The 20,945-nt window shown below is 53.5% G+C and overlaps 1 protein-coding gene across 3 annotated transcripts in view; it reads right to left on the reverse strand.

Moving 5' to 3' along the window:
• Atp2a3 (ATPase sarcoplasmic/endoplasmic reticulum Ca2+ transporting 3) overlaps positions 1-19,684 on the reverse strand; it is a 31,484-nt gene extending 11,800 nt beyond the window's left edge. For 2 of the 3 annotated variants that reach the window (XM_085695267.2, XM_087910338.1), the window contains exons 1-14: positions 19,422-19,674; positions 11,225-11,242; positions 10,879-10,961; positions 9,479-9,583; positions 9,185-9,323; positions 8,828-8,908; positions 8,651-8,736; positions 6,162-6,626; positions 4,589-4,677; positions 4,331-4,433; positions 3,624-3,755; positions 3,143-3,268; positions 1,432-1,650; positions 1,000-1,335 (exon numbers count right to left, since the gene is read on the reverse strand). In XM_085695267.2, the coding sequence (XP_085551393.2) occupies positions 1,000-1,335; positions 1,432-1,650; positions 3,143-3,268; positions 3,624-3,755; positions 4,331-4,433; positions 4,589-4,677; positions 6,162-6,626; positions 8,651-8,736; positions 8,828-8,908; positions 9,185-9,323; positions 9,479-9,583; positions 10,879-10,961; positions 11,225-11,242; positions 19,422-19,539 (2,100 nt within the window). In that variant the 5' untranslated portion in view covers positions 19,540-19,674. Of the gene's footprint in view, positions 1-999; positions 1,336-1,431; positions 1,651-3,142; positions 3,269-3,623; positions 3,756-4,330; positions 4,434-4,588; positions 4,678-6,161; positions 6,627-8,650; positions 8,737-8,827; positions 8,909-9,184; positions 9,324-9,478; positions 9,584-10,878; positions 10,962-11,224; positions 11,243-19,421 lie in introns of all 3 variants that reach the window. The other variant, XM_048448689.3, reaches the window with a different exon arrangement.
• Positions 19,685-20,945: the final 1,261 nt, after the last annotated feature.

Here is a 20,945-nt window from a genome sequence, read left to right on the forward strand (position 1 = left end):
GGTGGAGTCAAGAATGAGCTTAGAGAACCAGCCTGTAGGCCAAGTCACTCAGAAGACAGAAGCAGAAAGATCACAAGTTCAAGACCAACCTTGGTAACTTCTTTAACCCTGTCTCAAAATGCAAGTAAAAAAGGGGGCAGGGGATGTGACTCAGAGAGAGAGTAGGGACTCTGATTTTTACCCCCTGTAGCAGCCCTCCATCTTCACTTGAGTGTGTGCACTTGCATGTATGCGTGCATGTATGCACATGCACACGTGTGTATGTGTGTGCATGCGTGTGTGAGCATGTGTGTGTAAGGAAGCAAGGAAGGAAGGGAAAACTAAGCATGAGTTTACCAATTGGTTTGAAGATGAGATTAGAGAAGACATGGGATGCAGGCTAGGGTGAAATTGGACGAGACTAAGCCTAAGTCCAGAGAAGATGATGAGGCAGGGATAGGGATGAGGTGGACCAACACAGAGGACAGGCATGAAATTCAAGTTGGATACAGAGTAGACCATCAAACTGAGACTAGGGGGAAGCTGAAATCAATTCAGAGATGAAGTCATGGTTGTGGACCAAGTCAAGGGTCAGATACATACTAGAGTCAAGGTGAAGGACAGAATCTAGAGAGGACTCAGGCTGTCTAGAGGTCAGAGTCAAGGTTATTTGTTCTCATGATCAGTGACATCATAGTCAAGTTTGGAGTTGCAAGGTCAGAATGAGAGACCAGGTTAAAATTGAAATCAGCAAAAGGTCGAATACTGAATAGCATCAAGAATCAGAGTCAGTGTCTTTGATCAGTTCTGTACCAGGTCAAGACTTAAATCTGTCAGGACTAAGCTTAATGGAAACGAGGGGCTAGGGCTAACCTCGATGGTAAAGCACGTGATTAACCAAACAAGTTGGAGATCAAGGTCAGCAGAAAAGCCAAAGGTGAGGGCAAGAGCTACGTGACAGCTACAATCAATCTGAGCAGCTCCCAGGCCCGACCCCCTGCCCCCACCCCATAGCCTCACCATGGCAGTGATCTCATTAAATGACTGCAGGTTCTCCACGATGCGGGACTTATGTGCGGGCTCCACACGGGCAAAGCAGCGGGCGGTGCGGCAAGCGTGGCGCTGCTCATCTGGGCTGAGGTCATCAAATTCACGGCCCGTGTAGGCCTTGCCCAACACATCCTCTGCGTCCCCAAAGATGCCAAGTCGGCGGCAGATGGCCACAGCTGTGCCTTTGTTGTCTCCTGTGATCATGACGACTCGAATACCCGCCCGGGAACAGCGTGTGATACAGGCAGCCACCTCTGGCCTCGGTGGGTCTAACATACCCACGCAGCCCACGAAGGTCAGGTCTGTCTGTGGGGAGGGGACAGAGGCAAGCACAGCCTGAGTCTATCCTTGACCTGGTTGGTGCCCAGCCACCACAAGAAGAATCTGGCTCTCAGCACCCACCTCGTACTGGACAAACTGGCTGCAGTCATCCAACTGCATGTCCTCCTTCCTCGGGGGTGTGTCCCTGGTAGCCAGTGCTAAGCAGCGCAATGTGTCAGAGCCTGAGCCCCAATCCCGGATCTTGGCCAGAATATGTTCTCTGGAGGTGGTGTTCAGGGGTGCTCTTCGGCTCCCCACTCGGACTGAGGTACAGCGCTCAATTACACTCTCAGGAGCTCCCTGCAGAGGGAAGGGGAGAAGAGTCAAGTCTATGAGCCAGGACCCTGGCCCTCCTTGCTGCTCAGCAGAGAAAACTGCAAGTCACTATGGATAAAGGCCAACCAAGGGCCCATACAGAGGGGAAGAATCACTTTTTGTAAGAGGGGGAACCTGTTGGGCCTCATTATGAGAAAACTTAAAGGCATGGCCAGGTGAGATCACAGCCACCCACTGGGTGGCCTCTGTCTCTACCAGGCCACAACTGAGAAGGCTTGCTACAACATTTGAAGGTCTGGTTAGAATCTGCATCTCCCATGGGAACCTGTGCCTCTACCTGCTTGCCGGGTATCACTGGAATTCCCATTTTATGAGGGCTCCATAGCAGCAAATAGGCACGCTGAGTCCCACCAGGGCGTAGAAAGACAGGCATGGAGTATGGCAGGTGTGACCCTGGCAGTGTGGCTTTGGTGGGGGGACGAAGGATAACTGACTCCTCAGATTCATCAGGGTCTCACCTGGACCTAGGATTGGTTTCTGGCTAGCCCATCAGTGGCATCTTCCTCTCCCTTAGCCTAAAACCCAGGGGCTACCTTCTCTAAGTGGCCAGGGCTCTCAGGATGGAAGCCCTGTCACTTCACAGGCACTAAGACCTGCACTGTAGGATGAAGCTAGGAATGGGACCCTTCTGCTGGTTTGAAAGCAACCCTGTAGAGCTGGGATGGGAGCTGCTCCTTTCCCTTCCCGGGTTTCAGCTTCCAAAAAAATAGGAGCATCAACCAAATCGTCACAGTGATCAAAGGCAAAAGAGCTTCTGAGAGCTTCTAGCAACTTTGTCATTCCTATGGGGTGCCTGAGATCATGGAGGAGCACTGATGACCCCGGAGTCCTGTGGCAAGACAGTAACCCTCAGGCCAGAACTAGGGGCCCTGGTCCCTTAGTCACTGGATGCTGCTCTCAGTTCCCTATTGCATGTTGACCAACCCCACCACAGAGCCATCACTGTGACTATGGGCCTCCAAGCTCCCTGGGCCTCCCCACAGCTGCAGTCTGTGGGGCTTTTGTTGATCTGGTTTTTTCTCTTCCCTTTCTTTCTTTCTTTCTTTCTTTCTTTCTTTCTTTCTTTCTTTCTTTCCTTCCTTCCTTCCTTCCTTCCTTCCTTCCTTCCTTCCTCCCCCCCCTCTCCCCCGCCCCGTTCCTTGTTTTTCTTTCTGTTTTTAGATAGGGTCTCAGGTAGTCCAGACTCATGAACTCAAACTCACTTATGCAGCAGACCCTCCTATCTCTACTTCTCAAGTGCCGAGATTATATGCATATGCAACCATACCTGGTTTATGTCATTCTAGAGAACAAACTTATGGCCTCTTGCACGCTAGGCAAACACTCTACCACTTGAGCTATACTCCCTCTGGTGTTTTAGAGACTGGAGACCAGATTCTCTGCTCCCTGCCCCTTGCTCTCCCTCCCCCTCCCCATATCCCAGAAGTAACCCCAGGCCACACAGGCAGGCCCCCACCTTCACAAACATTTTGCTGCCCTGGGCCTTGGAGTCAGGATGGGTAGGTGTGCAGTACACAGACATGGACTTCCGGTCCCGGGAGAACTCGAGGGTGAACTCCTTCCGCATGAGTTGCTTGATGACCTGCAGGATCCAGGCAGGTCAGGGCATGAAGGACAGAGTTGGGAAGTCTTGTCTGCTTCTCACTAGCCACTCAGGAGAAGATTCTTGTTCCTATCTATACTCCTCTGACTCTGGCATTCAAGGTTCCCACCTTCTTCTCTCAAAATGTGTTCATTTCTCAACTGAAAGCCTGGGCTTACATTTAGCCTTTTCCCTTCTCTGCTCCACAGACATGTTTTTGCAAGGTTTCTGAGGTCCTCCATTATTCCTCAAAGCCTCCCCCCCCCTACACAATGCCTATGCTTTTGTCTGTCATATCCACAGATACTCTAGAACTCCTGGCTCTGCAGCCAAGGCTAAGCCCCGTTCTACTCACCGAGTTGCAGGCTCCAGCGCGCTCCACCCGAGACAGGGCTTTCAGGTCCGTGTCAAACACATTCATCTTCTCTACTAGGCAAGTCAGGGCTGTCTCTGTGGCCTCTCCTACCTTCTCATACACGCCTTTGGCCTGGAGGGTCAGAGCGCACAGGGAGTGAAGGCCTCCTGCTGTCTTTACTTATTCATTTTGAGATAGGGTCTTGCCCTGAGCTCAGGAGGGCCTCAGTTCACAACTGACCCTCCTGCCTCAGCCTCCCAAGTGCTGGGATGATATGAGTACTTCAGCACACAGGGCTTCCAGGCTCTTCTTGCTGAGCCTCAAGCCTGCTTCTTCACCATGCAGGGCTCCCTGGCTCCTGTGTTATTATCTGTCTGTGCTGGTGTACACAGCATCTTTTGGACAGGCAATATGGCCACACCACTTCCCTGCTCAGAACCCTTCAGTGGCTCCTTGATTGCCCTTGGCTTGGCATGGGAGCTGACTTGGCCTGGCTACGGGTTCCTGGAAGGCCGGAGTAGCCTTCTGTATGGTTCATTCCTCTGCTCCAGCCACACAAATGGCATTTATGTGACCATGCTCGTGGAGTGTGACCCTCTGAAGCACTGAGGAACACCAACTCCAAACAATGAGACTCTGGGCAAAGGAAAAAGGTCTGTCCCGAGAAACGGAACCTAAGGAGGTCACAAACAGGAGAGGGGTCCCACCTCATTGTAGTCCAGTGCTGAATCATTGCAAAGGGCACAGATGGTCGCTAGCTCCACAAGTCCATCAAACTGCCCACAGCGCACAGGCTGCTCCCCTTGTCGCCTGCAGAGAGAAAGGGGTCAGCACAGGGCCTGGCCACGCCCCTGAGAGGTGTCCCGCATTGACCCCTTCCCCAGGAAACCAATCCCGTGGACCTCTCTGGGGTCCCACGGAGCTCCACCCACTTCACCCCACCACACCCTCGCTCGCACACTCACACTTCGCCCTCTGGGGTATACGTGGTACCCGAAATGGTGAATTCATGCAAACGACAGGAGCCTGCCTCTGCTTCGGCAACCACGAACATCTGTAAGCATAAGGGTGGGGGCTCAGCCTGCTGGAGGGCTTCCTTTCTCTCCGCCATCAGCTTAAAAAAAGTCAGACCCAGGAAGATGTTTGAGACACCCTCCACAAGAGTCCTTGAAAGGCCTTTCTTCCCCACTAGAACAAAGACGTGAGCCCAGACTAGGTCCGGGCTAGGCACCCTAAGACTCGGCTCTGCCCAGTGGCATCTGACTCTCGTTGGCCATTGCTTGGGACTCCTGAGGGTTTTGTGGCCAACTTTTCAGTGCCCGAGATGGCTGTGAACATGACAGGGCAGGACATCTGGGCCCTTGACTTCTTTTCAAGCATCTAAACCTCAGTTTCTTATGGTAACGTAAGGAGAAAGTGGGTCCAAGGTCCAACTGCAAGGGACGAATTCTCTAACTTCAAGGAAGAAACCTGTATCTTGCTCTGAGGCAGTTTCCTCCAAACCACAGGTGACCCTAGAGAATGAGCCTCTTGGGGCCTGCTGGGTCATCCAGTCCTTACCTGAGCGCTCCTCCTCCATCCAGGGCAGCTGAGAGACTTCTTACAGCTCATTCTCAAGCCGGGGGCCAGCCTAGCATCCCAACGGTACTCCAAACTACCCTTTCCTTTTTGTCCTCTCTGCTCTGGGGCTTCCCACAAACATAGTCCATTACCCAGCATGCTCAGCCACTGCCACTTCCCCACACCATGCTTCTCGAATCCTTAGTTTAGTTAAGGAACACTGGACAGATAAAATCCCGCTAGGGATTCCACCAAATCAGAAGATGCGGGATGCAGAGCTTGCCCAGGCCTGTTGCCTGCATCAGGCTTTGATGTGCTTCCATGGGGCTGTAAGGGTCTCACGAGTCCTAAGCCAGTTCCCAGGTCCTACGAGGCAGACTGTGGGAGCAGAGGCAGAAGGGGCGTGACAGGTGCCTGAGAAGGTGTGAAACCCACAGCTGTCACCATTTCCCCAGCAACTTCTCTGCAGAGCCAGAAGGGGGTCTCTGTCCCTTGGAATCCCCGCCAGAATCCCTGGAACATGTGGACAGTGGACCCAGGATGTGGGATCAGGTGCCCCGGGATGAATAATTGCTGCCCTAGTCCTTCCCAGGTCACTGGAGCCAGCATATCTGGTGACAGGCGTCAGGTGAACAGCCAAGAAAGAGCAGGACAGAACAGGGTCCAATGACATGGAGCCTGCACTTGACCCTCTCTTGGATCCCTCAAGGCAGTTACCTGGCAGGGCTCATGCCTAGATTTCAGATGAGGACACTAAGGTCCACAGACTGGCAATGATCTGTCCAGGGCGCTGCAGTGACATTGGGCCCCAGTGATGTGTCTCGACAAGCACTGATGGAGCCCTCAGTCGGCTGCTCCCCACCGCAAACTGGGAGACGGCGTGCGGGCTCTCCATCCCTTACCAAAAAGGAGGTCAGGGAGCCAACCCCGCTGCCCAGTCACCTGACACCAGTGGGGCCCCACCCAGCCACCACTCACCCTGCAGACAGACATCTGATTAGTGGTGAGTGTCCCTGTTTTGTCAGAGCAGATGACTGAGGTGCAGCCCAGGGTCTCCACAGAGGGCAGACTGCGCACGATGGCATTCTTACGTGCCATACGTCTTGTGCCCAGTGCCAGGCATGTAGTGATGACTGCTGGGAGGCCCTCGGGGATAGCGGCCACAGCCAGGGCCACGGCAATCTTGAAGTAGTAGACTGCACCACGGAGCCAGGATCCACCATGGGCTGGGTCAGCAAAGTGGCCAATGTTGATGACCCACACAGCCACGCAGATCACAGAGATGGCATGCGACAGCTGCCTCCCGAATTCATCCAGTTTGCGCTGCAGTGGTGTCCTCTCAGGCTCCACAGCTGCCATCTGGCTCCGAATCTTGCCCAGCTCTGTGTTCAGGCCTGTGGCCACAGCCACACCCAAGGCTTTGCCTGATGCAATATTGGTGCCCTGGTCAGAGAAGGACAAGGAAGTGCTGCTCAGCCTCTGGCCAGAGGCGGGAATCCCTGAGTCCAAGCCAGAATAGGCTCTTCTGTGTGGCCAGTGTTTCCAGACTTACATAGTGTGGTATTTATTGTATTGCTGTTCTATGAAGGCATGGATTTGGAGGGTAGCTACCTGTCCTGGGCCTATCGTAGTGTCTGGCACAGAAGAGGCTTCAGGACTGATATCAGCTGCATGTTTCAAGGCCAACCCATAAACTCCATCAAAACAGGACTCATAAACAGCCACTGTGGCCACACAGGAAGGAGCATGGCTGACAATGACCCCAGGCAAGCAGTTTGTAAATATTTACCGAAGAATCCACAAACCTTAGACTTGGCACTCCCACTCCCAAGGCCCTGGACAAAAGATCCAATTCCTAATGTAGAGGACAGGTGGCCTCATACCCCAGTGTCCTGTTCTGCAACATGCCCCCACAGAGGCCCAAGATGCTGTCACTTTAGGGGCTAACTGCCTGGTGCCCCTTCAGATGGATGTAGATGGGAGATGGCAAGAACACAGGAGCTGGTGGCAACTCTGCCTCTCCTTCACCCAGAGCAATGTGGTTTTGCCCCACAAGCTGCACCCCCACGCAAACTAAGGCAGAGACCACAGCAAGCCACCCTCCCCCATGTCTCCCTCCTCATCTAAAACAGCTTATCTGCCCAGGTACTCAGGCAGGGCTCTCTGCAGGAGCTCTGAGACCCATGGTGTTCTCCATTCCTGTTCATGTCCAGGGAAGCTCTTCAGTCACCTCTGACTGGGTTGCCGGGCACAGCCTAGCTTTAATTGCTGCTCACCTCAGCACTTGTCACCCTTTCCTTCCATTGAGTGAGTTAAGGCAAGCCCTGTCCCTCTCTAGCTGGAAGCACAGCATCCTAGCAGGAAAGAGAAATCCTCAAGACCCAGACGTCTGAACTCACACCTCAACTCTGCCACTCCTTCACGGTGACCTTGGGCAATTGACTTAATCTCTCCTAGCCTGTTTCCTAACATGGATAACAAGATATAGACAGCCTTACTTCAATGGTTTTTTTGTGTGGATTAAAAAAATTTTAAAGGGCTTAGGCCAATGCTAAGCAAGCAGGCCTCAGTAAACACAAACTATTATGATTACTAAAAATTTGAATGTATTATTGCTGTCCAAGAGATCCATTCCTAAAAGATTTTGAAAAAGAAAAAAAAGTTCCAGGAGTTGTAACCCACGCCTTTAACCCCAGAACCCAGGAGGCAGAAGCAGGAGACTCTCTGAGTTAGTCTACACAGGAAATTCCAGGTTAATCAGAGCTACATAACAAAACCCTGTCTCAAGAAACTAAATAAAAATAAATTTAAAAAAATGGCAGACAGTCAGGTGGTGGTGGCGCACACCTTTAATCCCAGTACTTGGAGTTAGAGGCAGATGGATCTCGTGAGTTTAAGGCCAACCCAGACTACAGAACGAGTTCCAGGACAGCCAGAGCTGTTACACAGAGAAATCCTGTCTCAAAAAACAAAACAAAACAAAAGGACAGACAAAAAAAATTTTTGCGGTAGTGGTGGCAGAGGTGGTGGTGGAGGTGGTAGTGGTGGAGGTGGTAGTGGTTGTGGTGATGGTGGTGGTGGTGGTGGTGGAGATGGTGATGGTGGTGATGGTGGTGGTGGTGTTGGTGGTGGTGGTGGAGGTAGTGGTGGTGGTGGTGGTGGTGCTGATGGTAGTAGTGGTGGTGGTGATGGTAGTAGTGGTGGTGGTGATGGTAGTAGTGGTGGTGGTGGTGATGGTGATGGTAGTAGTGGTGGTGGTGAGCATGCGTATGACACCATGTGAATGTGGAGGTTGGAGGGCAGCCTATGGGAATTAGTTCTATCCTATCAGCCTGTGAGCACTAGGGATCACACTCAGGTCTTCAGACTTGATGAGAAATACCTTTATCAACAGAGCCATCCCACCAGCGCTCCTATGGGACTATTATTACTAACCAGGCTGAACCCCGAGCATCCCAAGAACTTACAGAAAACAACATGTTCTTCTTGTCCTGGTTCACGGCTCTGGGGTCTGGGATGACATCTGTGTGCTTGGTCACAGACACGGATTCCCCTGGTTAGGGGATGAGAAATGAGAAGCCGCACCTGGAGACACGCCCATCACCTAGACCCACCCGTACTCTATCTAAGCCCTTGGGCCTCACCCGTCAGGATGGACTGGTCCACGCGAAGTGTGGTGGACTTGATCTCAATGAGGCGGAGGTCAGCAGGCACCTTGTCTCCCACTACACAGGGAGATTGGCCTGGGTGAGAGTGGTCTGGGGGCCCTCACCCCAGCAAAGCCAGAAAGACTCCCAGAGGCTAAGCTAAGACCAGAGACAGGGTCCCAAGCCAGTATCCTTCAGGCAGATTCCAGACACTCTGGCCACCATCTCTGGATATGTCCAACAGGGTTTTGGGAGGTTCTAACAGTCACTCCTCTGAAGTGCAAGACAGAAGAAAAGAGAAACAAGGCTCCCTGTTGTCACATAGTGACAGGAGAAGGATCTGGACATACCCACCTGCCACTTCCACAATGTCCCCTGGAACGATGTCCCGGGCTCGGATCCTCTGCACACCCTTGCGGTCAGAGCGGATCACCTTACCCATCTCAGGCTCATACTCCTTCAAGGCCTCAATGGCACTCTCTGCATTGCGTTCCTGCAGAACATAAGTGGGCACGGGGTCTCCCTTTGCTGCCCCAGGAGGCCTCCCCTTGAGAGTAAAACCTTTGGGCCTAGGAGGGACCTGAAAGTAGAAAGCACACCTAGCAGGTGGGAGACCCCAGGGACCAGCCCACCTCCAACACCTCACACCTGCCACACTCCCACGATCGCATTGGCCACGAGGATCAGCATGATGACTAGGGGCTCCACAAAAGCGGTCGTGGTCTCTTCACCCTCCTCGAACCAAGCCAGGACCTGCAGGGACAGAACTGGTCAGCCTGGCTGTGCTGGGACCCCTGAGATGAGCTCCTTGCCTTTTATACTCTGAATACTGTCTGCTCCCCTGGGGAATCCTGGGCTTACAGAGAGGGCCTAGGTGGAGGAAGGATGCCCACCTTATAGATGCGTGGTCAGAGCCCTCATTGTACCTAAATTGGCCTCCAAGGGGACAGAGGCATCTGGAGACCTCTCTGCCTTCCCTGTTTTGCACTGCGGTCCTCTATCAGCAGCCCCAGATGCTCCTGGGAACTTGAAGGAACAGAAATTCTCTGGCCAGCCCAGACGTCCCGAGCAGAAAGGGCTAACAAGCCTTCCTTATTAAGGTGAGTGCCCATGTTGAGGGTCCACTAGTCAAGGGACACATTCCCACTACTGAATTTAAGCCTTAATGTGACTCAGGTCAAGTCCTTTGTCTATCTCTTGTCCCAACTGGGGACTTGTCAGCTCCCTTCTAGGTCCTCAGTGCTTCCATCTGTTATTTGAAGGGTCAAGGTATCCCTTCGGCTTTGCCATTTTAGACATCTGCACGGATGGGTCTTTTCGTTTGTTTGTTTTTCTTTTCTTTTGTAAGACTGCAAGTTTTCACAAGGACAGTGACCAGGTGAGCTAACCACCACTGGACAGGAAAAGCTAGTCCCAGCCAGTACCATGGGGCTTTCTACATGCTGAGTCACCAAGATAAGTCTCCTCCCCAGGAACAGGAATCATACCTGCCTGCCTCATATTAGCTTTGTGTCCGCTCCTCAGACATGGAAGACAGTCATTGCCTCCCTCCCACTTCCCACCCTGGGCCCAGGATCTGTGGTCCAGAAGGGGTCCAGACAACAAGAAGGAGGAAGGTACAAAGAAAGGGAAGGCAAGACAGAAGCTAAAGTCTATTTGAGGACCCAAAGGAGGGACCAAGGGCCTTCAACTGAAGGGAATTTGGCCCCTAAACAGACATCTAGCAATGTCTGAAGACACATTTGATTGTCACTGGGAGATGCTGTTGGCACCTGACAGGGAAGCCAAGGATGTTCAGCACATCAGACTCTGCCCCATCCAGAACCATCTGGTTCACATGTCAAGAGTGCTGATCCCGGCTAGGGCAGGGATAGGCCAGGCAGGTTAGGGCCCTGAACCAGGTCATAAATGGGTTAGGGGAATTCGGGTGGTGGTTCAGTGTGGGGCAGCTGAAGACTGAGGAATGTCCCTGACTGGGAGGAGAGCAGCCAAGGACTCTGAGCACCGGCAAGACCTGGCTCACAGGTTGGCGGGGAGGGCTTACTTACAAAGGAGACCAAGGCTGCCAGCAGCAGGATGCGTACCAAGAGGTCCTCAAACTGCTCCAGCACCAGTTCCCACAGGGACTTTCCTGGAACAGGAGAGTGTGTGAGGCCCAGGTCCCTGGTCACCCCACCTCCTCCACCCCACCACCATAACCCCCTGCACTTAGAACTAGGAACTTTTAGGAACCCTGTCCCTGTTGATCAGAGGGAAAGTCCAAAGTCCTAAAGGGATCATCTGAGCATTCAACAAGACATCTGTCTGGGATGGAGTGTTGCAACCTGAAGGTGTCTGGTGTGGGGGTAGGGGAATATTAAAGCCTGCAGCCTCCCCCAACCCAGGATGGCTCACCTTCCTCAGTAGGGAGCTCTGCAGGATCCAGGCAGCCATGGGAACAGGAAGAGACAGGAGAAAACTGGTTACTAGTAGGTCCTTCTGGAGTCTGGAAGCCCCTCTGTAGTGTGCACTGGGTCCACCACGGTGTCCCAGGTGACTTCCCAGCTCTGAGGTCACACACTCAATCTTCCACCTTCAAGCTCAGCAGCTACTCTTGACCCCACCCCACGCCGTTAAGGAATCTAGTGTGACCTGGCTCACCTTAATGAGACCAGAGGGGAAGGGGAGCTTCCATATCCGCCCCCTTTCATAGAAGTGAAATTGAGGCCGCTGCCAGCCCTGAGCAGAGCCTCCCTGCCTTAGCAAGTTCTCAGTGCTCCTTGTAATCCCCCAGGAAAAGGCCAGCTGGGAGTCACACCCCACCAGCCTCCTTGGATACCCCCAGCATTTCTAGACATCAAGCAACAAGCCATGTTCAAGTCCTTCTTGGGGTCCCTCTTGGAACCCCACTCCAGACACACACAAAGAAGATGGCTCTCATGTGTCCAGTCCCATACAACACTGTGAAGAACACTCTCTCTATACACCAGTAACACCTGCCTCAGTTTACCCACCAAACTTCTTTAAAAAGTTCATTTTTATTTTCATTTTTTTATGTGTAAGAATGTTTCAGCTGGGTGGTGGTGGTGCACGCCTTTAATCCCAGCACTCAGGAGGCAGAGGCAGGCAGATCTCTGTGAGTTCAAGGCCAGCCTGGTCTACAAGAGCTAGTTCCAGGACTGGCTATAAAGCTACAGAGAGACCCTGTCTCGAAAACAAACAAACAAACAAGAATGTTTTGCCTGCACTTATGTATGTGTATCACATCCATACCTGGTACCCAGGGAGGCCAGAAGAGGGCATCAGATTCCTTGGAACTAGAGTTACAGACAGTTGTGTGCTGGGAACTGAACTGGGCTCCTCTGCAAGAGCAGTCAGTGTTTTTAACTGCCGAATCATCTTTCCAGCCCTTCTGCCAAACTTCTTTACCAACTTCAATTCTTGAATTAATTTCACACCAGCTGTAAAATTACTGGCTGGCTGCTCTGGGTAGCTGGGATCTTTAAGTTTCCCAGCAGCCTCTGAGAGAAGCATGTGGCATGCCAGGCCAGTTCCACATCCGTAAGGACTGCGGATCAGTGAAGAAGCAGCTGCCACAAAGTTCCACAACTGATCGGTGTCTGTGAGGAGCTGAACCCCAGAGTTGGGGCTCTGGTAGGCTCCCCTTTTTGGCACAGCCCATCCCCTGCGGAAGATGACCGAAGGCCCCACATGGCTGTCTTTCTGAACTCTGCCTCCTTCTGTCCTCAAAGGTAGCTCCAAAGCCAGCAGCCTTGCACCCAGAACCCATTCACATTACAGATTCGGAACCTCTCCCTCTCCCCTTCCATCCCTGACCATGGCCTAGTTCTTCACATCCGTCCACCTGTTCTTAGTCCACAGATATTTTTTCCTGTGGGAACTCTTTCCCCAGACCGTGTGCTGGGGAGGTTTAGGGTCTGCACCTGTCAGCTGCACCATGGACAGCAGCGAGCAGTCACTGGCCCTCAGGGCTCCAAGAGGGAAACATAAACCTAAAAATACATTTTCTAGCATTTTCTCTAAAGTCCTATTTTAGGCAATGGCTGACATTTTCCACGGAAAATGTAATCTCCAGTGTCCTGCATTGAGATTAAAATCAAACAGACTTTCCCTTCTGATCTATTTAACTGAAGCGAACAGGAAAGGTGGGGGGAGGTCCGGACCCAGTTTCTGGGCCAGTTCTCCAATGGAGCAGAGTCCCTTAGAGGTCATATTAGCTATGCCCCTGCCTCAAACAAAGTGGTGCCCACCCCACAGCACTTATCAGTGCTCTACCCAGGAGTCTCTCACCTTGCTCATGGCCAAGAGAAGGGCTGTCAGCCTCGCCTGACTCTCTCATGTTGTTTCTCTGCTCTTGGCTCTGAGGCAAGCCTCCCTACCCGCACCCCAGGCTCCATGGCCCCTGGTGATACAGGATTAGGTTAGCATACCTGTCACAGGCACACATACCAATTCTAGCCTTCAGGCTGCAGCCTTACCTACCCTATGGGTGTCTTTCTAGTTCCCCTTTAATACTTGTCTACCTGGATCTCCCCTCCAGCTCCCTGACCCACAGTGACCCACTCCTTAAAAGCCATCACATTTCCCCAGATACTGCTGCTTCTCCCAGCTTGAGGCCACACTGTAACTGTGCATTTCTCAGCCCATGAGAGTTTCCAAATAAAGGATGTGTGTCAGCTCCCAGTTGGCAGACTAGGTTTTTGGTGCAAGGCTCCCTGGAAGGTCACTGTCCCACAGACTGCTCTGTGACGATGGACGGAGTTCCTGTCCCATCTGGTATAGCAGTCACTAGCTAGATGTGGACACCGGGCCCTGGGAAAGTGGCTCATGTGCCTGAGGATGACATTTCTAATTTTACTGACTTCATTCACTTAAGCACAAGCAGCCACATGAGGCATCTAGCTGTCTGCCACCATGGACGGCAAGGGCAGGGATAGAGACCCTCCACTACAGCGCTGCTAACCCATGCGTATACTAGCTGCTCTGCTACCCCTGTGTGTATGCTGTTCTTCAGATTCTCACTCAGCTTGAGGAGACACTATCAGTCTTTCCATTTTACAGCACCTGAGCACAGATAGGCTGAGCTACAACATCATGACCATACAACTGGGAAGAATCAGGGAACATCTCTACACCCAGACCCTCTGATCCTCGACCTTGGCTCTGGGCCTCCTGTGCTAATCCCTAGATAGTTCTGCCTTCCTTACCCTGGTCCCTTAACTTCCCAGTCGAGGCCACCTGAAAGATCTTGGGGTCCTGCATGCCCTGTATGTCCATTCCTTTGTAGTGAGCCCAAATCCACCTGCGCAAATCACCAGTCCCAGAGGATCTGCTGTGCTCACAGGTGGGGTTTTGGGGACCACTACATCCTACACATTCAAGTCTGGTCTGCTTCAAATGCTGATTCCACTAAAATCCTGAAGGACCTGAGTCTCTCTTTGAGAAGACATGAAGGACATGAGCAACTCACAAGGTCACAGAGGAAGGCCAGGTGTGGAAGAGTCCCCAGTGAGGGGAAAGATAAGACGCGGACTGTCCTACCTGTCCCCAGACGATTCTAAGGACTGGGTTGGTGCCAGGCCTACCTTGATACAGACATCCTATTTGCTAAATGGAGGGATGCCTGGCTCCTGTCCATTATAGTGTTGGCAGCTACACAGGGCAAAGGCAGTAACCTGGTAGGGTCCTATCCCCACTGGCCTGGCCCAGGCATGGCACCCCTGAGTCTCAGAGACTCAGAACCTAAACCTTGTCCTGAGGGCATGAGTTTACATTCTGTTCTAATTCTTGTTATGCCAGGGCCACGGGCAGGCCCAGGGGCCCGTGTCTGTTTCTCCATCTGCTGTGGTGACAGGGATGCCCCCTGATGCTGACTGAAGGCCTAGTGATTGACAGAAAGCTTCTGAGAGGGACAGCACAGTCACCAGGCATCAGCACCATGACAGAGATGGACCGTCAGCTCCATAACAGGATTTGGTCAACGCAGCATCTCCAGCACCCGGAACAGCACCCGGCCCATGTGCTGGAGCATGGAGCCCTCCCTCTGTCCCAAGAGTGGCAAAGCCCAGAAAAAGCCAGCCTCTGAGACTTTCCCTGATCTTCCCAGCCTGCCCTTCCAAAGTTACCCCCATCTTATGTGCAGGTATCTTTACAGTCAAGCATGAAAGCCGCCACCTTCTATGTTCCCCCCTATACCCTTCTCATCGCCTCATCAAGACTCCAAGAAGCCAGCGGGGCCTCTCTCCCGATCTTGTCCCTTCACCACTCTTTGACCAGGAAACTAGCCGGGAGAACCAAGGCAAGGCAGCCATCCCTGGAACCACACTGTGCCTCAGTCCCCCACCCCAGGGTCACTGTTTATGCACTTGCTCAGGCCTACTGCCCATACCCTGGAGTGGAGGGTACAGAGCCAAGCACACCGCGGGGGCTGCCCCACCCCCACCCTGGGCTCTATGCACCACCTGCTTCTCTAATTTCCCCCTCCAACTCCTTCCTTCTCTCAACATTGAAAACTGGAATTTCGGCTTCTAAATGTCAGCTCCAGCTGGGAGAGGCGGGCACTCACCAAGGTCTTCCTCCAAGGCAAATTTACAGAGCAATTAAATTGTCACTTGGAGAGTCAGGGAGAGGCTCTAGCTAGGCAGGGCCCGCCCAGCCCACCTGGCTCTGCCCTGTCTCCAGGGTCCACCTAGAGTGGCTAGCCTGGCCCGGCTCTGAGGGGGACCACTCAGGGGGCCAGGGAGCAGTGGCTCCCATGCTGCAGAGGGACACACCAGCCTACCAGGGATGGGGAAAGGTTTGTCAACACCTGCGTGTCCTGCCACAAGGTACACTGAGATCCAGTTGGGGCAGGACTGACACTGTTGCTTGGCAGACCTCAGTAAGGACCAGGAAATGTGACAACCGAGGCAAAGCCCCGAATGGCAACAGGTAACCCAGCACCCAGCAGAGGCAGTTTCAGATCCTAAGAGGCACTTAGGAAAGGGGGTTGGGGGGGGGGCCTGTCCCTACCATGCTGAAGACACGGGAAGCCAAAAGGGGCAAGTATGCCAGAGGCCACACCTGCTCTGTCCTAATGGTTTCTGGGGGTCATGCATATGGGGCTTCCCTGTTTAGTGCCAACTGGGGCCTGGGCTGAAGGCAAGAAACAAGGTCACTGTTGAGTCCTCCTGGGATCTTGCCTGACCCAGCATCCTTGGCTTTCAGGGTTCTCAAGCGTGGATGTTTGTGTCCAGATGAGCCTAGCGCAGTCTAGCCTCTGGGCTTGGTCTATGCTGTTTAGGGATATACAGATGTCAGACGGCTTCTGAGTAACCAAAGGTGCTGAACCTAACTTGAAAACAGAAGAAAAAAATGCAAGGAAAGCTATAAGAGGAACCTTCCCATCAGATGAGCCCCGGTTGAAGGTGGGCTTTGACACCGCTGGCTGGGCGGCAGAAGTGGGCAGGTTGGCTGCTTCAGCCCCACGGGCAAGGACTCAACCACAGTCCCTACAGGTGAAAACATTCCTATTTTGCTCACCAGTTCCTCTAGGAGCTTGTTCTGAAATGCCACTCTTAGTGGTGATGTGATGTGGGAATGGGGGGGCTTCTAGTAAGGCTGTGTGGAATGCTGAGGGCCACGAACCAAGCAGCCACGGGAAGTGGGGGTGAGGAAACTGCACCTGTTATGATGAAACCCTGTGAGGCCACGAGGCTGCTCAGGAGATGTATCCAAGAGCTCTAGCCAAGAGGATGGCCACATCCAGGCTGCCCCTCCCTGAAAAGACAGCCCTGGACCCTAGGCCTCCACACACACCCGGTGTGTATCCAGGAAGGAGACTGGTGGCTGGGAATGGAGTGGGGAGACTTTACTGTACACTTTGGAAGTACTCTTTGAAGATACTTTGTATAACTTTTTATTTAAAAAATAGATTTAGAATCAGGGGTGGAACTCAGTGTTAGAAAGCTAGCTTGGCCTGTGGAAGGCCCTGGGTCAATCCTGAGCACAATTAAAACAAAAACAAAGCATCACTCAAGTTCAACATGGCGCCGCAGGCCTATAATCCCAGCCCGCAGGAGGCTGCAGCAGAAAGACCACAAGTTCCAGGCTAGCGGGGCTACCGGGGCTGGTGGTGTTTTCATGTCTGTCGGCTCTCCTGGCTGGTCTGTTCAGTAGCTATGTGAGGTTTCTACCCAGCCCTGAGGTTTTCTATCAGGGAAGGGAGGGGGGAGTTGGGAGGGTGAGATTCTCCAGCGCCCCACCATGTCTCCACCCCAGGCAGAATTTGCAAACTTTGAGAGGTTAAGCAAATGACTTCCTTGTGGTTTCCAGAGCTAACGACTTTGCAGGTGCATAGCTGACTAGGGTAAGGGGGAACACTAGTCCCCGGGGTGTCCCCTTTGCCTGAAAACCCTGCCCATCTTATCTCCCAGCCCCACCTCCCGGTTACAGGGTAGGATGACTCTATGTAAGTGACCTCACTAAGCATGCACAAACAACCCTGACATGGGTCCTACAGTACTCTCATAATGCAGAAGCCGAGGCAGAGTATCCAAGTGGCCTGCTTAGGACAGAACAGAGTTCGGGTGCTCAGCCTTATCTACTCCACTCCAGAGGCCAAGCAGAGACTGGATAACACCCAAGCTTCCCCCCACAGGGAGAGGCAGCTGGTTCCCCTCTGCTCACCTGACAACTTCCAGAGCCCTGGACAGCTTCCTGAGGAACAAGCCAGTGATGGGAGGGACCCGGGGGACCGAGGAATGAAGCAGGAATGGCTACTACCCAGACAACCCCAACACCTAGCAGAGGCACCAGCACCAGGCGACAGAACATGGGTCTGTCTGATAGAGTCAGGAAAAGCTAAGGCCTGGAGAGAGGCCCCCCACGACCAACTCCACCACCGACTGTGACCTTGGCAAGCCACTTGAGCTTCTAGTGTCTCATTCACCTCCTCAGTGAAACGGGGTGACCAAGTTCTTACTTCAGCACCATTTAGGAGAAGAAATGAGTTAATTGAGGAAAAGTGCTGAACACGGGACCCAGCATAAAGCAGTTGCTCAATGAAGTAGGAGCTTTTATTAACACCATCAAACAGACATCTGAAACACCCCTGCCAACCTTTCCTGCCATGCCCTTTGTACTATGTCAAGCCAATATCCTATCCCACCATCACACTCAGACACTCTGAGACTCCATCGCCGGACAAAACTGCTTGGTGGAAGGGGGCTGGGGCGTCCTCGCTCCCAGCTATCTCCTCTGCTGGACCGACGAAGGCATGAGCCAGAAAAGACAGCGAACTAGGCCAGAGCCCTCAAGGGACAAAGTCTATGTGACCTGGGACAGAACTAAAGGCTGAGTCTCCAACTTCATATGAGAACCAAGATTCCTAAGCTGGGGACCACAGTCGCATCAAACAGGCTGTAGACCCCAGAGTTGCCTTCCACTCCTTCAGGGTCAGGGGAAGACCCTGCTTCCCTGCCTTCCTTCAGCAAAGGACACCCTCAATGCCAAGTCATTAATGGGGGATATTAAATAATATTTATCTCCTAGTTCCTCCCACAGCTCAACTAAATATAGCAACTAATTTTTTTGAAAAAGGATTTCTGCTCCAGAAAGATAATATTTACATAAGAGGTGGTTTTCATAAACCAATACAAACCCCAAAGCACCCTTTCTGACAGCTCTTCCTAATTTCCCAGCTTTCCCTGAGCAGAGGGACACCCAGGCCAGGCCATGGTTCCCTCCTCTCTCTCTCTCTCTCTCTCTCTCTCTCTCTCTCTCTCTCTCTCTCTCTCTCTCTCTCTCTCTCTCATAGGTGGTGTGTATCTAAGCCAGGAGTGACAGATCCTTCAGGGAACCACTATATGTCCCCGGAGAGACTCCTAGCAATGTGTGGGCAACATCTGGATACAGTCTATTGGCACTGGCAAGACTTTTGGCAGGAAGGAGAACCCCATGCTCCCTTGAGAGAGGTGACGAAGCCATACCTCTCACAGTAAACTGCAAGGGTGCATGGGCTTCCTCCATGCCCAGAAATGGGCAGGTACCACTCCAGACCACCAGTTGGGGAAAAGACTCCTCTGGGAGCTCCTCCAGACCTCAACCTGCCCCTCCAGGAAGGCAGGTCTTTGCCCCAGCAGTTCAAACCCACATCAACCCCCGCCAGCCACATCCGCTTGGGGTTGCAGAAAGAGGAAGACCTGGGGCTGGGAGTAAGAACACCAAAGCTGACAGCTGACAAGATGCACCTTCTCGGGCGTCATATTGAACCTTCCGGGGAGACATGGGAGCCATCTGAAAGGCTGGGCCTCGGAGACCCTGGCTAGCGTGTCTTAAGAGTCTGCACCTGCAGGGTACCAAAGGATCGCACAGCAGCGCGGGCGCGGGCGCGGGCATTCAGCGAGGCCTTCAGATAGGATAGGCTAAGGCTTGCAGGCGTGCATAATGACGGGGAGTGGGGGGTCGGATCCTCTGCTCCCCACGAAGGAGGCCGTGAAGCCCCGCCAGGTGCCCCACTAACATCTGCGGAGGTTTACGGAGCCCCAGCTTCCTGCCTAGAGCAAGGAGGGGGACAACCGCTCCCCACCGCGGGGTAAAGACTCGCGCTCACCGTTGGGGCCGTAGCGCTCCCGCGCGTCGGTCACCTGCTCCGGGCTCAAGCCGCCCTCGGCTATCACCGAGAAGCGGCGCAGCACGTCGGCAGCCGGGAGCAGGTGCGCCTCCTCCATGCTGCCCGCCCAGCCGTCCGCGACGTCCAGGCCACCTTTCCTCGGGGCTACTGAGCGGGGTGCTGAGGGCTTGGGCAGGGACGGGCACCTCGCGAGGCCATGACCGCGCTGGGACCTTCCCCGACGGCAGTGACTGAGGCGGCCCGGCCCGCGCCAGGATGCTGAGCCCCAGGCTCCGTCCCCTGGGCGGGGCGGCGCGGGACCCGCCCCCGCCCCCACACCCCTTCCGGCCGCCCCCGCCGCCGCCGCCCCGCCCCACCCCTTCGGGCTGCGGGGACGGAATCCCCGCCAGTCCTACCGAACTCGGCACTGAGACTGGCCCGGGAGCCTCGAACCCGGTCTGCAGAGTTGGGGTGCGTGCAGCTGCCACGTCGCAGCCTCTCGGTGCCCTAGGGGCGGAGCGGGGCTGTGCAAACTGCAGATGTCTGCAGCGTGGCCTCCCTTCCCAGCTCCACCTCAGCGCAGCGACCCCGGGTCTGACGGGAAGCAGACGCTGTGCACTCGTGGGTCTCCTGCAGAGGAAGCCACCTGATGCTTTCCTCGGGTGCTAAATGTGTGCACTTTATTCTTTCCCAAAGGTCCTGCGATGAGCGCTCATTGCTCATGCACCCGCAACTCTAAGACCCTAAGAGTGGTCCAGTGGAGAAGAAAGGTAAAGAGCACCAGGATGTTACCTACCACTCAAAGCATTCCCTCGACAGTGAATGGGGGATCCAGAGAGATTCCCCCGGGAGCAGGAGCGAGGCAGAGGGGTTCCCTGCTTAGGATGCCCGGCAGAAGTGACCTTGGCTGAGGGAGGGACAGGAACAGAGGAAATCTTCCTGTCAGCACTGCCCAGGGAGTGCCAACCGGGTGCAGCCCCAGGGAGTGGGGAAGGCAGAGACCACTCACCTTCCAAGAGGGGGAGCCAAGAGAACAGGGTGACCTCATCACCGCCCTTCTGCTCTTGCACTCAGTGCTGTCTCTGGATCGCCAAGGCTGCAGGATGGTGCTACTTGGCACCTAAGCCCCAAGGCACCCATGGAGCCTGAAGCCTCTGACCTGCCTGAACTGGGCACCCCAGAGCCAGGATTTTTCATCTTCTACCTCCAACTCTCTATGCCTTCAGGATATTGAATAGTGAAGACAGGGACAGGTTGAGCCTTTTAGTGGCTTTTGAAGGGTTGTCCAGACTTTGTGACGTCAGCTGGGTCTCAGCTGGCAGAGAGATGAAGGAATGCTGTTTTTATGGCTGTATCTCCTTCCAACTGACATTTTATTTGTTTACTTTGGATTTTTTTTTGAGACAGGGTCTTGCTGTACAGGCTGTCTTCAAATTCTTGGCAATCCTCCTGCCTCAGCTTCCAGAATACTAGGATTACAAGTATGTGCTACTTGTAGTAGGAGCCTGAGCTCCTATTCTGACA

The sequence above is a fragment of the Myodes glareolus genome, chromosome 9 (assembly GCF_982192425.1).
Source record: "Myodes glareolus chromosome 9, mMyoGla1.1, whole genome shotgun sequence".
In the NCBI taxonomy this organism is placed as follows: Eukaryota; Metazoa; Chordata; class Mammalia; order Rodentia; family Cricetidae; genus Myodes; species Myodes glareolus.